Here is a 15,680-nt window from a genome sequence, read left to right on the forward strand (position 1 = left end):
ATTCCAATGCAAAAATGGAGAACACTTAACACTAACAAATGTATATTATATACCAAAATTGAAAAGCAATATCATTAGCCTAGGACAAATCGATGAAAATGGCGGACGTGTGATTATTGAAGGAGGAATTTTGAGGGTGTATGATGATCTAAATCGGCTCACAATCAAGGTGAAGAGACAACCTAACAGATTGTTTGTTGCAAAGCTCCAGTTCTTGAGAAAGTATGTTTAATGACACATATGTCAGATCAGAATTGGCTATGGCATGCAAGATGTGGGCATCTGAATTTGCAAGCATTGATGAGAATGTCAAAACAAAGAATGGTGGAGGGACTGCCAGAAATTACACAAACTAATCAGGTGTGTGATGGTTGTGTAGTGGGAAAACAACACAGACTGCCATTCCCACATCTTTGCAACATTTAGAGCGAGGAAGCGACTTGCATTGATTCATGGAGATCTCTGCGGTCAGATTTCACCAACAACACGGAGGTAACAAATACTTTATGCTCTTGGTTGATGATTATTCACGTTTTATGTGGATTTTTCTATTAAAGTGGAAAGGTGAGGCATTTGAAGTTTTCAAACGGTTCAAGAAATTGGCCGAATCTGAAAGTGGAAAAAGATTAAAGTGCTTCAGAACAGATCGCGGGGGTGAATTTAATTCATATGAGTTCAAGAAGTACTGCGAAGAGGAAGGTGTGAAGAGACATCTCATGGCACCATTCTCCCCACAAGAATGGCATCGTGGAGAGAAGGAATCGGTATTCTTGAGATGGCGAGATGCATAATGAAAAGTAAATCGGTACTGCAGATTTAGGGTGAAATTATTAAAACTTGATTTATGTGTTAAGCAGTGTCGACAAAAAGTGTAGAGGATGACACCATATCAAGCTTGGTGTAAAAGATTCCAAATATACACCATCTTCGTGTATTTGGGTGTCTTTCTCACATCAAGGTAACATCACCTCATCTCACCAAACTTGAAGGCAGTGTAAAAGGAGTGATGATTGGATATGAGGAAGGATCAAAAGCCTACCGTCTCTATGATCCAGTTAAAAAGAAACTAATAATAAGTAGAGATGTCATTTTCGAAGAAGAAAAGAGCTGGCCATGGCAGTCCGAAAAGAAAGAAGAGGAGCTGGAAAATGTCAATATTTTCACTGTAAAATTAAGAGATGCAGGGGGTGCTACAACGGTATCGGAGGAGGGGGAAGTGTCACCTAAATCCACGGCACAAATCTCTCCTACCAGTACATCAGAATCAGAGTCAGATTCAAACTCTACCAACTCCACTCCACCTCAAAAATTCAGATCATTGCAGGAAATCTACAATGAAACCAGAGAAGTCGAAGCAGAGATTGGGTTGTGTTTCTTGTCGATGGAGGAGCCAACACAATTTGAGGAAGCAAATCGCAATCAAAATTGGCGACAAGCAATGGAGATGGAGATTGAGTCAATTCAGAAGAATGAAACTTGGGAGCTTGCCGATTTGCCTAAGAATCACAAAGCTGTAGGGCTCAAATGGATTTATAAACTGAAGAAAGATCCAAATGGAAAGATAATCAAGCATAAAGCCCGACTTGTAGCAAAGGGCTATGTGCAGAAATATGGAGTCGATTACAAAGAGGTGTTTGCTCGATTGCGAGGATTGAGGCAGTAAGAACAATTCTTGCATATGCGCACAAAGGCAATGGAAAGTTCATCATATGGGCGTCAAAGCGGCATTTCTAAATGGTGAACTTGAAGAGGTGGTGTCGTCTTTGCGGCTGAAGGATTTATTGACAAGAATCATCCATGAAGGTGCTTAGGCGTATAAGGCCTTGTATGGCCTAAGCGAGCCCAAGAGCATGGAATGCCAAGGCTGGACGAAGTCTCATATCACTAAATTTGAGAAAATGCCCATTCGAGCATGCGGTCTACATGAAGGAAGCAGAAAATGATATTCTTGTGGTGGGAGTATACGTAGATGATCTTATCCTCACGAGGATCAAGTGCAACTTTAATTGATAAATTCAAGCATGAAATGAAGAAGGTGTTGAGATGAGCGACTTGGGACTCCTAAGTTACTACTTGGGAATCGAGGTGAAACAAAACTCGGAATCTATAACTTTATGCCAATCAAGTTATGCGGCCAAGATTCTTGAGAAAGCGAGGATGTCGGATTGCAATAGTTGTCGTATACCCATGGATCCAAGATGCAAGCGAGTAAGCATGATGAGGAACCACCAGTTGATGCTACAACATACAGGAGCATTATTGGAAGTCTGCAATATCTGGTGAATACCCGTCCTGATCTAGCCTATTCAGTTGGGGTGGTTAGCCGATACATGGAGTCTCCAACCACATCACATATGAATCTTTGTTAGCGATTCTTAGATATGTGAAAGGAACTCTTGATCTTGGAATTGTGTACAAGAAGAATCAAGAGTGTGAGGCGTTGATTGGGTATAGTGACAGTGATCTTGGAGGAGATACAGATGACAGGAAGAGCACAACTGGAATTTTATTTTTCCTTGGTGAAAGTCCAATCACTTGGGTTTCACAAAAGCAGAATTGTTGCACTTTCGTCATGCGAAGCCGGTACATTGCGACAACGGAGGTACATGTCAAGGAATATGGCTTACAAAGATAATTGCAAGTTTAAGAGGCAATAATCAAGTCAAACCTATTCTAAAGATAGACAACAAGTCGACAATCTCGTTAGCCAAGAATCCGATTACATCATGAAAGAAGTAAACATATCGACACAAGGTTCCACTTCATTCGTGATCTTTGTAAAAATGGACATGTCAAGATAGATTACACGAGCAATGCAGTGGTAGATATTCGACTAAACCGTTGGGAAGACAGATTTACGGAGCTAAGGGACAAGATAGGAGTCAAGCAAGTTTAAGGGGGTGATTGTTACCGTTATAAACTTCTTTGAATAAATTTAAATGTTCTTTGTCATTGTTTTTGATTGAGTTTATTTGTTATTTCTTACGCTAGTATGTAGGAGTAGTGGACAATAAAAGTGGAGCTAAACAGTCAATGTAGAAACTATTTTTAGCATAATAATTGCTGATTTTTGTAACAAACTCCTCTACAGACTATAAAGAGGAGTAATTTAGAGGTTTGAAATATAAAAAGTCTAATAACAAAAATAGCAAAAAAGTTTTTTTTCCTCTATCTGCTATTGTTTGATTTCTGTTTTTGCTGTTTTAGTTCTAATAGCTGTTTCAAACAACCTCAAAGAATGAAAGTTGGCATCGTCACCTAGCTTGGACTACTATTAGGGCTGTTGCTCTTTAAGGGCTTGATGTACCAGGAGTGGTGTTTACAGGCATCTTTGAAACAAGCCCGACAAACCGGCATTTCCACCGCTCTTCCTCAGTCTAGTAGGATGGAGTAGAATTGATGTATCTTTCTTATAGCTTTCTCATGGAGATCAGCTAGTGGTTTATTGATAGCAATTTCTGCATGCTTATGTCTAAAACTCTGCTAATTTATGAGTGCATATATATATATATATATATATATATATGCTTTCTGTGTCCTTATACCCCGTTTAGATTAACGTGGTTTATTAAGGTATCGAATCACATTGTGACAGTATGATTTTTATTGTTAGTATGTTTATAAAAATAGTATGGTATAGGATGATTTAATATTTTTTTTTTGTTTGGTTAAATGGTATTATATAGTAAAATAAATATGAAAATTATTAAAATACCTTTATTATTATTTAAATATATAAATAATTATTGTATAAAATGGGAATAAAAAATTTTAAAACTATCTCAAACCAAATGATTTGGTGGTTTGAAAACCTGTGGTGAAATGATGGTAATAAAACCATCATTTTACAATACAGAACTAGCATTTTTTAGGAACCATTTAAACAAACAAGGAGTATAATCATACCATACAATATAAAACCATAATAAATCATCATCAAACATGGGGTTAGTGTCAGCATACGCTCTAGTCATTTTAGTGTTACTTTCCTGTTCAGCACTTTGAACCTTGGACCGTTTGCTTGGTTTTTTAATGTAGAATGAATTTCTATTTAATGGTTGCCAAAATTGCTTTGGAAAGTGAGATTTGAAATTGGAATGTATATTTTCCAATATTTGGTTTGTATGGAAAAGTTGTATTCTGGGGTGTTTACGTCCTTGCACTTTGGGTGGGGTGCCACCATAATTTCCCCGTCCTAGAGGGTGGAAGTTACTACAACAAGGTTTACAAGCTAATAATTATATGAAAAACCTCTACTTAAGTTGTTAACCCCTTAATAGTATCCATTAGGTTATGCCATTTACAGCTCTTTAAAAAAGTCATTATCAGTTAACCAAACCACAGAGTTCAAACACTCATGTCACTTCTCTGATCTTCAATATAAAATGCCTTTGTAACAAGAAATGGCATCACATCATTTGTTCCTGATTTTGCAGATTGAATGTATTCTCCCTGATTTCTTTGGACAAGATGTAGTATGGTTTCAAGGAAAAGAAATCAAAAATATCTTTGGAAGAGAATATGTATGTGTGTGAAATAAAATAATTATTTTATTTTTATTTTTGTAAATAATTATCAAGTTAAATAAAATAATTATTTTATTTTAATTTTCATAAATAAATTACTACAAGATGTATTTGTTAATAAACGGACACTTCTATTATATATAAACAATTACATATATTAGAGATGTGCCATAATAGATATGTCTGTTAATAAATAGATATGTCTATTACATACAAACAGTCGCATCTGTTAGAAAATATGTCAATTTAATTTGTTTGGAAATAAACAATAGTGTCTGTTGAAATTTAAATAGATGGACGTGTCTGTCTAAGAAAGTATTATGACTTTTCATTGTTCAAGTCCTGTCTCCTCTCCATAACAATGTCTTTGGCAGGTCCTTCCTCCATATATGATATTCAATACTATGATGATTATATTATCACAACAGTTACAACAGCAGCTGTTGTTGTTAGGGGTGTACAAACGGTCGGTTCGGTTCCAAACCGATAAAATCGAAAATCAAAAATTTTAAAAACCGAACCAAATCGATTAATAAGAGAAAACTGAACCAAACCAAACTGATAAATATCGATTCAATTTTAAACCGATCAAACCAAAATTTATAAATTGAGCATTTGATTTCCAACTGGGTTCGGTTCGATTTTAAACTGATCGAACCTAAATCCTAGGGTTCGGTTCTATTTCTTTGATTTCCTTGAGATATATATATATATATATATATATATATATATATATATATATATATATATATATATATAATTTCGGTTCAGTTAGGTTTTTTTTATTTTTTATGAAAATAACCGAACCGAACCAATTAACCGAAATTATTAAAATTATAAATCGAACTGAACCAATTTAATTTTAAAACCAAACTGAACTGATAGCTAATACACTGCATATCCACAAGCATAAACTAAGCAAACTTCTCATTGGCCTTGACACCGAATGGTGTATGCCTACTGAACCAGATGGACACCAACAGGTTGCCATCATTCAACTCTGTGTGGGTAAAAGATACCTTATATTTCAACTTTACCATGCAGATGATATCCCACCATCTTTGATTCAATTTCAATTTCTTAGGCACAAGAAATTCAAATTTGTTGGTAAAGAGGTGCGGAATGATGCTTATAAACTATTTGAAAATTATAAGTTGCATGTGGCTCATACAAACGATGTAGGTTGCTAGGCGCCAAGAAAAATCATGACAAACTATCGAATGATGGGATTGAAGGCTTTAGTGCATGATGTGCTTCAGAAAGTGATTCCGAAGCCAAGAGAAATCACAATGAGTGAATGGAATGCTAAAGAGCTTACAATTGAACAGATAGCGTATGCTTGTCTTGATGCTTTTCTGTCCTTAGAACTTGGAATTTTCTTGAGCAAACCTAGACGAGAAATAATCCAATATATAGAGAACACATCTTCAAAGAAAATTGTTAATCTTACTCTTGAATCTGATCAGGCCACAAATGATTGCGAGCAACTAGATGATGAGCTTAACTTGAGGCAGAGTTTTGGAGAGTATAAAGAAGAAATGAAAAGGATGAAATCGGTAAGGCAATTGGCGAGCCAAACGAGTCATTAAAAGAGTCCAAAGAACAAGAAAAGAATGAGCAGAAAGGCAAACTCCAGGCAGGAGTTGGTGAGATGAATGCATATTCTAGTTTTAATTGAAATCATTGTTTATTTTTTAAAATTTTTTTATTTTTCAAGTGGGAGTGAATTATAATACAAACCTAAAACATTTTTTTTTATTTATTTATTCAATTCTACTGGTAATTAGTGATTTAAATTTTTTCCCTTTAATGCTTCCCTCAGTTTAGCTTATACCCTAAATTTTGAACCATTACCATTTTTGTTCATAAATGCATAGGGTTTTCGGGTTTAGTGATTTTAGCTTGAATTGTTGGAAATCCAATTTCAAATTAAATTAGGATTTGATGTTTAAATTTATCAAGAAGTTAGCAGTTTTAATTCCGTGAAAAAGTGACAAGTGACACTCTATTATATTTTTTTTCATTTGTCAATTTTACCCTTATTTTATTATTACCATTATTTAATATGTGACCTTTTAGTAATGTTTAACATTTTTGTTATTTTTATTATTAATAATAATTAATATGTATTAAATAAAATTTATTAATATTTATATTCCTAATAATTAACATGTGACTTTTCAAGAGAATTAGTTTTTCATTCCTTGGCTCATATATATATATATATATATATATATATATATATATATATATATATATATATATATAACAAGGACGTTGAAAATTTTAGGCAATTGATTTTGGTATTATGTGATTGCAAGATTCCTAATAAGTTGAAAGAAAAATTTACCGTATAGCCATACGACCGGCCATGTTATATGGTAGTGAGTGTTGGGCAGTCATATGTGTCTAAGATAAGAGTTGTGGAGATGAGAATGTTAAGGTGGATGAGTGGCCATACTAGACTAGATAAAGTCCATAATGAGAGTATTAGAAAAAAGGTAGGAGTGGTACCAATTGAGGATAAGTTGAGAGAAGGGAGATTGAGGTGGTTTGGTCATGTGAAGCGCAGATATACGAAGGCTCCAGTTAGACAAGTAGAGCACATTAGGGTAGAGGATAGAAAGAAAAGAAGGGGTAGACCTAAACTAAGTTGGAGGAGAGTAGTACAATATGACCTAGAAGCATTACACATTTCCGATGATTTAACTCAAAATCGTTTAGAGTGGAGAAAGAGAATCCATATAGTCGACCCCAAATTTTTTGGGATAAAGGCTTAGTTGAGTTGAGTTGAGTTGATCTTGGTATTATAACTGAATAACCCAATATTGAGGAATTCAAGAATGCTTATGAGGATAGACAAAATTTGAATTTGTTGATGGAGTTTTTTTTTTCTTTTTATAAGCACGTTTGATGATGGACTTGTAGTGCTCCAGTGGGAGCTCTTCGATCATATTAGCCAAAAAGAGCTACTTAGAGTGTGAAGCGACGACGATAATGAAGCACATTGTGAATGTGGTTTATGTTTGCTATTTCATAAGGGTTATGCATAGGGACTTGAAGTCTGAAAGTTTCTTGCTTGTGAATAAAGCAGCCAAAAGCATATTTTACCCTCTAAACTTTCATAGAAAAGTCAATTTGCCCTCTCAATTTAACATTGAACCAATTTACCTTCCGAATTTAAAAATTGAATCAATTTAATACTTAAACTTTTAAATTTAAACCAATTAAACACATTGCAAAGGGGGAAAAAGAGTAAAATTCAAACGTTGTTGACTTGAAAACATAGCTTATGGGATTCATCCATATCAGCAACAACTCATTAACATAAACACCTAAGAACGGAACAATAAAACTTTCACAAAAACTCCTCTGGCCGCACAAGCAATTACCCTTACCACAAAACTTTGCTTGAGATCCAGCCAAGAGCAAACACCAATAAATGAAAAGGGAAAATAGAGAGAGCTCTAGACCACATAATATGACAAAATGATCAAAGATTTGAAGCTGCAATCTTTTTTTTTTTTTGTGTGCCCATCAAAAACCATCAACACACAATCCAGAACCATGAAGACTTGCCCCATTCCAAATTTAACTTTTAGAAAGCAAAAAAACAAAAATTGTTCCACTATCGCACATGTTAGACCGTTCCATGAAGATAAACAGAACACAATTACAACAAAAGACAAAAATGAATTAGCACCCATAATCATTGTCTTTCTTAATTTGTAAGGTCGGTGCACATTGCATATCGTGTTTTAAAAAATATAGTTGTATCAAAATTACTGAGTCAGAGTTGAGTACAGTTCTTGGGGAATCTGATCTCGGCTAGCCATTTAGCTCAATATCGCTATCTTACTCCTCTATAGAATTTGGTGGGTTTCGATGATGAGCCCACTGGCTTCATAAGGATGGGTTTGAGACCTAAAAAGTGGAGGGTATGTTGGTTCTGATTATGGTAATTCTGGAAAGAAAGCCATTTTGGTTATGGACATGAACTTGAGTCTGGATCTGATGGATTTGGGTGGGGTGTAAGATGATTGAGCCAATTGAACTAGGTTGTTGAAGATCAATAGGGTCATGGATTGAGAATCCTGTTGAAAATGGAAGGGTAGTCGAAGTGGAGCAACCATCAAGGTACAAAAAGGCTTATTGTTGAGAGGAGGCCGGAGAAGAAAAAGAAAAAGAAAGGTAATTTTAAGAAGTATAGGGAGGAGGAGGCAAAGAAGAGCAAAGAGAAGGGTCAGAAAAATGAGAGAGAAATTGTTATTGATTATTGCTTCTTTTTTTTTACATCTGTACCATTTCTGTCATTAACATTAGCGCATGAAATACACCAGATAGCTGATTTAGCAAAAATATGTTAAATTGATCCAATTTTTTAAATTAAGAAGACAAATTTGTTCAATATTAAATTAAAAAAGCAAATTGATTTTTCTATGAAAATTCAAAGGGTAAAATATGCTTTTGGCATGGTAAAACAGAGAATTCTCCATTGTACTCTACGTCCTCATAGGACAAGGTTGGTTGTAAATGAGTTTTTTCTTTTATTTATGTTTTTTTTTTTAAGCTTTTTTTTGCATGTAATTCTACAGCTTTTGGTAATCATATTTTCTTTATTTATGATGAAATGCTTTCATGTGTGTGTATATATATATATTTATATATATAATTGCAAAAATTTACATTTTTATCATTAATAATAATTATGTATATATCAAATAAAATTTATTAATCTTACCATGAAAAGTTTTTTATTCTCATTTTAATTGTGTATATGTATAACATATTAGCCTTATATACACATGAAACGTAATTGCAAAAGAAAAATATCATTAATATTAATAATAATTAATATGTATATATTAAATAAAATTTATTAGTCTTTTTATTATCACTAATTAATGTGACTTTTTATTTTTCTAATACTTAACATAAAATTTTAAATAAAATTAATATACATCTATATTTGTTAATTATAATTTTTAAAAATGTAAATTTTTATTATTAATAATAATTTATATGTGTATATTAAATAAATTTCATTAATCTTATTAATACCACTAATTAATATGACTTTTTAGTTTATTTATGCTTAACATAAAAATTACAATAAAATTAATATATATCTATATTTAATTTTAATGCATCTTATTTCTATCTTTTTTAGCTATATTCTATCATTAATTATTAATAACCAATATATATATATATTAAATAAAATTATTGGTCTTGTAGGATAAAACTGACTTATGATAAAAAGATAAATGGGTTAATGATAAGTAAAATGAAAAATAATTAATAAACATAGCAATGACATTAAAAGCCATAGTCATCGCAAATATAAATTGAAAATTATTATAAATCTCTATCATTAGATCTTGAAAGTTATAGTAAAAAACAGTATATGTTAATGGTAAATAAGAGTTTTTACCTAATATTTATAAGGTATGTTGTTAAAATTTAAATTTTTATATATTCTAAATATTTTTTCTAAATTTAAATACTGCATTTTTATTATTTATTCTATTAATAATTTTAAATAGTAATTAATAATTTTAAAAAGTAAAATATATTCATGCAACACCGCAATGCTCAGTAAGTGTGTAAGTGTCTAGTTAGAAAAATTTTTTAATTTAATAGCGTTGAAATAGTCATTAAAACTGTAAAGTCTTGAATTCGAGTGACAATTGAAGATATATATATCTATATATATATATATATAAAACAAACAAACAAAGAAGGATCTATGCTAGGGCGCGTGTGAGAATTTCCCCGCATGAGGTGCGAGTTCTTCCATCTTGCCCGTTCCGAGCATATGATTATCCATAGAAGTCATAGAAATCAGTTACCTTGGCATTTAGTTTAATTGACTAGATTCATTACTTGACCTTTGGATCCAAGCTGGAGGGCTTTTTTTGCTATGAGCTTCTGTTCTTTTTTCTGATAGTCAGTGCAGATTATTGTTCAATCCTCTCAGAGGATTCAACAATTTCAAATATGCTACGCAAATTCATTTCTTTTTAACATTTGTAAAGACAGAACAAACTAGAGATGAATCTGAAGTTGAGAAAGAGAATTTCCTGCTTTAAAATGAACTGTTATTAAATAACAATTGAATTTTACAACAACATTGTTAAATAATAAACTCAACTTCATAACAAGGGATGATGGAAGCTTACAACAAATTTTCTTACATGTATAATATATAACACTAGCATATAATGGCAGTGGTATGGTCTAACAGCTTAACATGCTTCAAAGAAGCTTAAAATTATGAAGCATCTTTGCAGGAACTTCCATGTCAAGATGCAAACAATTATTGACGAGACTGCTGATTCAAACAACCTCAAAGAATGAAAGTTGGCATCGTCACCTAGCTTGGACTACTATTAGGGCTGTTGCTCTTTAAGGGCTTGATGTACCAGGAGTGGTGTTTACAGGGCATACTGAAGCAAATTGACAAAACCGGCATTTCCACCGCTCTTCCTCAGGAGTCAAACTGGCTTCTCTTTCACCCAGCCAGAATTTGAGAGAACCCTGAATTTGACCATTGAGCCAATCAGGATCATATGCAAATTGATCTTCACCGATCACAGAGTTGTCTTTTTGCAATTCATATCTGCTCCAAAGCATCCAAATGAATTTATTGCTACAGTAATTGTATAAAGCTCACACTATTATCTTTTATATATATATATATATATATATATATATATATCATACACCATTTTTATTCACATCAAGGCAATATAAACCTTCAGCCATTTTAAAAAAATGCATGCAAAAAAAAAAAAAAGATTATTAAAAGGAAAGATGCTGCAAAATTTTCACCTCAATAACATCTGGTTATCAGCAGGGAGAAGCATACTACACGTATTCCTGAAGTATCTCACTACATCGTCAAGGGTCTGCACAGCAACATGAAGTATAAAGCTACTTCAACAGCAAGGTTTACAAGCTAATAATTATATGAAAAAACTTCCACTTAAATTGTTAACCCGTTAATAGTATCCATTAGAGTTCAAAGACTCATGTCACTTCTTCAAAATTAAGCAAAGTAGTAATATTGCTATGATTTTCAATATAAAATCCCTATGTAACGGGAAAGGGCATCATATCATTTGTTCCTGATTTTGCAGATTGAATGTAAACGACAATTTAATTAGAAAGAAAATTTTTACCTTTGCTGGGATTCCTGCTTTAGCAGTGTTCTCCCTGATTTCTTTAGCCAAGATGTAGTATGGATTCAAGGAAAAGAAATCAAAAAAATCTTTGGAGGAGAATTTATCAGCAACCAAATTGTCCCACAAATGTTTATAGCACATCAATTGTAGCCTGCCAAAATAAACATGCACATTATCATGTGTCATACATGTTCTTCTATTTTATATAACCGCAATATATACATGTTGAAGCTAGTGCTGCTAGACGCACTCATTAAAAAATAAAAATAATAAAAAAAGCCACATTAAGCATACCTTCCATTTCTCCTTTGTGGTTCAGCAGGAAGGGTCTCACGAACACGAGTTTTTGTGTCCACTAGTATTGGGTTTCTATTTTCTCCCTCAGGCATTCGAATCTCATCAACTATTCCCACCATCCATACACCACCTGAAAATCCTACCCTGATGTTGCAAGCAACAGTAATTCATTAACAGGGAAATAAAAAAATAAGCAACTCCTCTGAGTTACAGTAATGGATGAAAGAGCAAGTAAATGATGCCAAGCCACAGAAGGTATATTTCAGATCCTTTTAGCTAATTTACACATTGAAGTTTTAAATCCAGGACCACACTGAAACTTATCTTCAACCTCCAATTAGCATATACAATTTTATCAAGATGCCCATCTGCTTAAAACACACTTTTAAAGAAAATTACCCTATCAAAAATAACCAAATCCCATGTGTGAAGAATAACACAATCTGAATTCTGAAGAATCAGAAATGACTTGCCGACAGAAACCAACTTTAGCAGACCAAATCCTGATGACAAAACTACGATAATATAAAAATAAAACACAACCCAAATCCTTTGCTTACAAAGTTATGTATTTAACATAACCATGGTCACAGACCAAAAAATAAAAAACTTACAGTGGAAGCTCACGTGTTAGTCCTTCAAACAATAATTGATTTGCGCAAGTTATGAAATTTATGAACTTCAGAGCCCATGCATCTTCCGCTGATTCAACACTAACTTTAACTCTTTTAACAACCTGCCCACAAATATAAACAGGATCAGATAAATATATGCAGTGCACAAAGAAGGACATGGAAGGTAATCAGCTAAAAGCAAGGTGGTTAATTCCTTGGCTAGTAGTCCCAAAGATGAGAAGTAATTAGAGTATGCAATAGAATAAAAGGAAAAGCTTGTTCTTGATTGGTAAGACAGTGGAAGCGTAATTGACTTTGAAATAGCCAAATGAACTATCATATAAGCTTGGAATACGAAATTCATGGCAGCGGGAGATTAAGCATATAAAAAGAATTAGTGAAACAAAAGTTTAAAACTGTACCTCTTCTTCCAGTTTTACGTGGCGATCATGGCCTGCTTTCATAGCTTTAGTGATTTTTATTTTGCCAAATAGAAGACCAAATTCCGTTTGTTTTTCACACCATTCCTATAGTTAAAATCATAAAGAAAACAAGAGGACCATTTAAATTAATCCTAATGAGATGAAAAAGACAACTTATTAGCTTGATCAAACAATTAAGACTCATCATCAACATCCAAGATATCTAAATTCAATAAAAATACCAAATTCAAGACACCTAAAAAGGAAATAACCTATGCATTATCCACAACAAATTCAATTCAAACGACCCATGAACTTCAAAATCCAACAAAAGTAAACCAACCCCATTTCAAGAAAGTCCAAAACAAACCCAGAACCATCCATTACCGCGGAAGTGATGTCGGTGACAGACAAACCCCTCCTCTTTCTAAACCTATGAAATAATGACTCAGCCACTGGATTCTTCTTCTGAGTACTCCCCAAATCCTCAATATCAGATTCACTGCAACCCCCTGGAACTCTCCTCTTGGACAGGGAAGTGATTGAGCGGATTGACCTAGCATTATTTAGAAACAGAGAGGAGCTAGAAGGCGAACAAATTGCAGGGAAAACAGAGGAGGGGAGACAGGAGCGAGTTGCTGCCAGCGCTGCTTCAATAAGAGCCATCTCTTCTTCAGAGACGATCTCAATTGGGATCTCGGGAACGCTAGGATTAGTAGTAGCAACATCGTTGGCGCCTTGGGAGGGTGACTCCGTCATTTTTGGATGATCGTGGTATTTTTGTGGAGAAGTGACCGTTAAGATCGGAGGGTTAAGGAGAGAGCCATGTTCGTTTGGGCAATTGCGTTCTTCTGAGCATTTAAGAATTCATGGATTATGTCGTTATAATGGGATTTTTTTCGTATACTCTCGCTGACACCCGAGTTAAACGTACGCCTAATTCCATCTTTTATTTTTCCTCCCTATTATTATTTCTTAAAACATATATTAATATATAATAAAAATTATTTTAAATTTGAATAAAATAAATTTGGTGATTATAAATAAAATTAAATAATTTTTTATTAAAAATATAGTATGTTATAGTAGGAAATAAGAGAGGTATAATTTTATTTTAAAATGTGCTAATCTTTAAAATACTTTCAATAAATAATTTTTAAATTTTTTATTTTTTATTATTATAATCTTGTTTTAATTTTTTTATTTTATTCTTTTTACAATCAAAATATATTTTATTAAATTATTAAATGATAACTATGAACAAAATAAAATTTATTTTTTTTAGAAAATAAAGTTAAATTTTTTTCCAATTAGTTATTTAAAATAATTTATCTTTATTGTGATGTGAAGAAAATGATTAACTCCTATTGTGTAGCTCATCAATTGTTACTTGATTTGTTAATTTCTATTAAATAAAGAAAGCATTTAATCTCTCAATTATTAATATTACTTATTTATTTAATAATTCAAAAATATAATAATATTATTAAAATTAAAATATTTAAAATAATTATCACGCAATCACTTAATTTTATAAATATTTTTAAAAAAATTATTAAGAAAATTAATTCTCTTATAAATTAAATTATTTAATTAATAATTGCTGATATAAAAAAAAAAAGAAAGTGCTTGAAGGAGAGAGAAGTACTTAGATGCAATTTATATATTTTATTTTTTAAAAAATATTAATAAAATAATTTTATTTTATTTTTAAAATAATTAATAAGTTAATAAATTAATTTAAAAAATTTTAATGTTTGTTACAATAATTTTTATAAAATTAAATAAAATAAAAAAATTAATAATTTAATAATTTTTATAAAAATATTTATAAAATTGTGTGATCTATTGCGACCAAGGAACATATATTTTTTTTTTTTTTCTTTTTGTTACAACGGAAAGAAAGGAAAAGAAGGCATTGATTACTTGAAGGGTAAGTTTAGTAAGCTCACCGTACCAACTAAGAAACCTACGCAACGTCTATCATATTCATGCGTGGCTTTGTCTTGTCTTAGTCCCACTACTGCAACAACTCAAGCTTTATTAATATTTTTTTTTCTTTTTTTGAAAGTCAAGCTTTATTAAAGTTCTTCGCGTATGAAAGGATAAAAGCCAAGAGGATGCAAATTACAACAGCAAAAGGGTAACACCTGTGTTTAAGGGTGAGTATTCAGTTCAAATCGAATTGAATCGAATCGAATTAAATTATAAAAATCGAAACGTAAATTTTAGAAATCGAACTAAATCGAAATGAGTGAAAAATCAAATCGAATCGAATCGTTCTATTTCAATTCGGTTCGGTTTAAGCTGATCGGTTTGATTTTTTATTGATTTTTTAATTTTGACTTAATTTTCAAGTTATTTGGTCTAATTTTAACTTTGATTTAAACCTAATAGCCATTAATCAATGAAATTAAACAATTAATATATATAAAATTAAATATAATTCTTAAATTTTCCATAAAAATAAATCAATTCAAAAATCAATTCGGTTCCATTTAGTTTGATTTGACTATATAAATTACTATTCGGTTCGGTTCAGTTTAATCGATTTTTTTCTCTTCAAAACAGAACCGATTTAATTTTAAAACTGAACCAATTGAACCGAATTGACTCGGTTCGATTCGGTTTTTC

At 32.1% G+C, this 15,680-nt stretch overlaps 1 protein-coding gene across 2 annotated transcripts; it reads right to left on the minus strand.

Annotated features, from left to right (window-relative positions):
* Positions 1-10,592: 10,592 nt before the first annotated feature.
* Positions 10,593-13,952, minus strand: LOC110635487 (exonuclease V, chloroplastic). Of its 2 annotated transcripts, XM_058148452.1 has the most exons (7): positions 13,434-13,952; positions 13,047-13,151; positions 12,625-12,746; positions 12,008-12,154; positions 11,711-11,864; positions 11,361-11,437; positions 10,593-11,148 (listed from the first exon to the last, which is right to left on the minus strand). In XM_058148452.1, the coding sequence occupies exons 1-7, from the start codon at positions 13,803-13,805 to the stop codon at positions 10,935-10,937; spliced, it is 1,191 nt and encodes a 396-aa protein (XP_058004435.1). In that variant the 5' UTR covers positions 13,806-13,952; the 3' UTR covers positions 10,593-10,934. The 2 variants fall into 2 exon arrangements, with proteins under 2 accessions (XP_058004435.1, XP_058004436.1); XM_058148453.1 differs by lacking the exon at positions 13,047-13,151 and having other exon boundaries at positions 13,434-13,921.
* Positions 13,953-15,680: the final 1,728 nt, after the last annotated feature.

The sequence above is a fragment of the Hevea brasiliensis genome, chromosome 6 (genome assembly GCF_030052815.1).
Source record: "Hevea brasiliensis isolate MT/VB/25A 57/8 chromosome 6, ASM3005281v1, whole genome shotgun sequence".
NCBI lineage: Eukaryota > Viridiplantae > Streptophyta > Magnoliopsida > Malpighiales > Euphorbiaceae > Hevea > Hevea brasiliensis.

What these genes read in the sequence shown, in the direction of transcription:
- LOC110635487 (XM_058148452.1), bottom strand. Translation starts at nt 13,805, where the DNA reads ATGACGGAGTCACCCTCCCAAGGCGCCAACGATGTTGCTACTACTAAT. An exon ending in CCACAAAGGAGAAATGGAAG is followed by an intron (nt 11,865 to 12,007) that starts GTATGCTTAATG and finishes TTATTTTGGCAG; the next exon opens with GCTACAATTGATGTGCTATA. An exon ending in AAGCAGGAATCCCAGCAAAG is followed by an intron (nt 11,438 to 11,710) that starts GTAAAAATTTTC and finishes GTTGCTGTGCAG; the next exon opens with ACCCTTGACGATGTAGTGAG.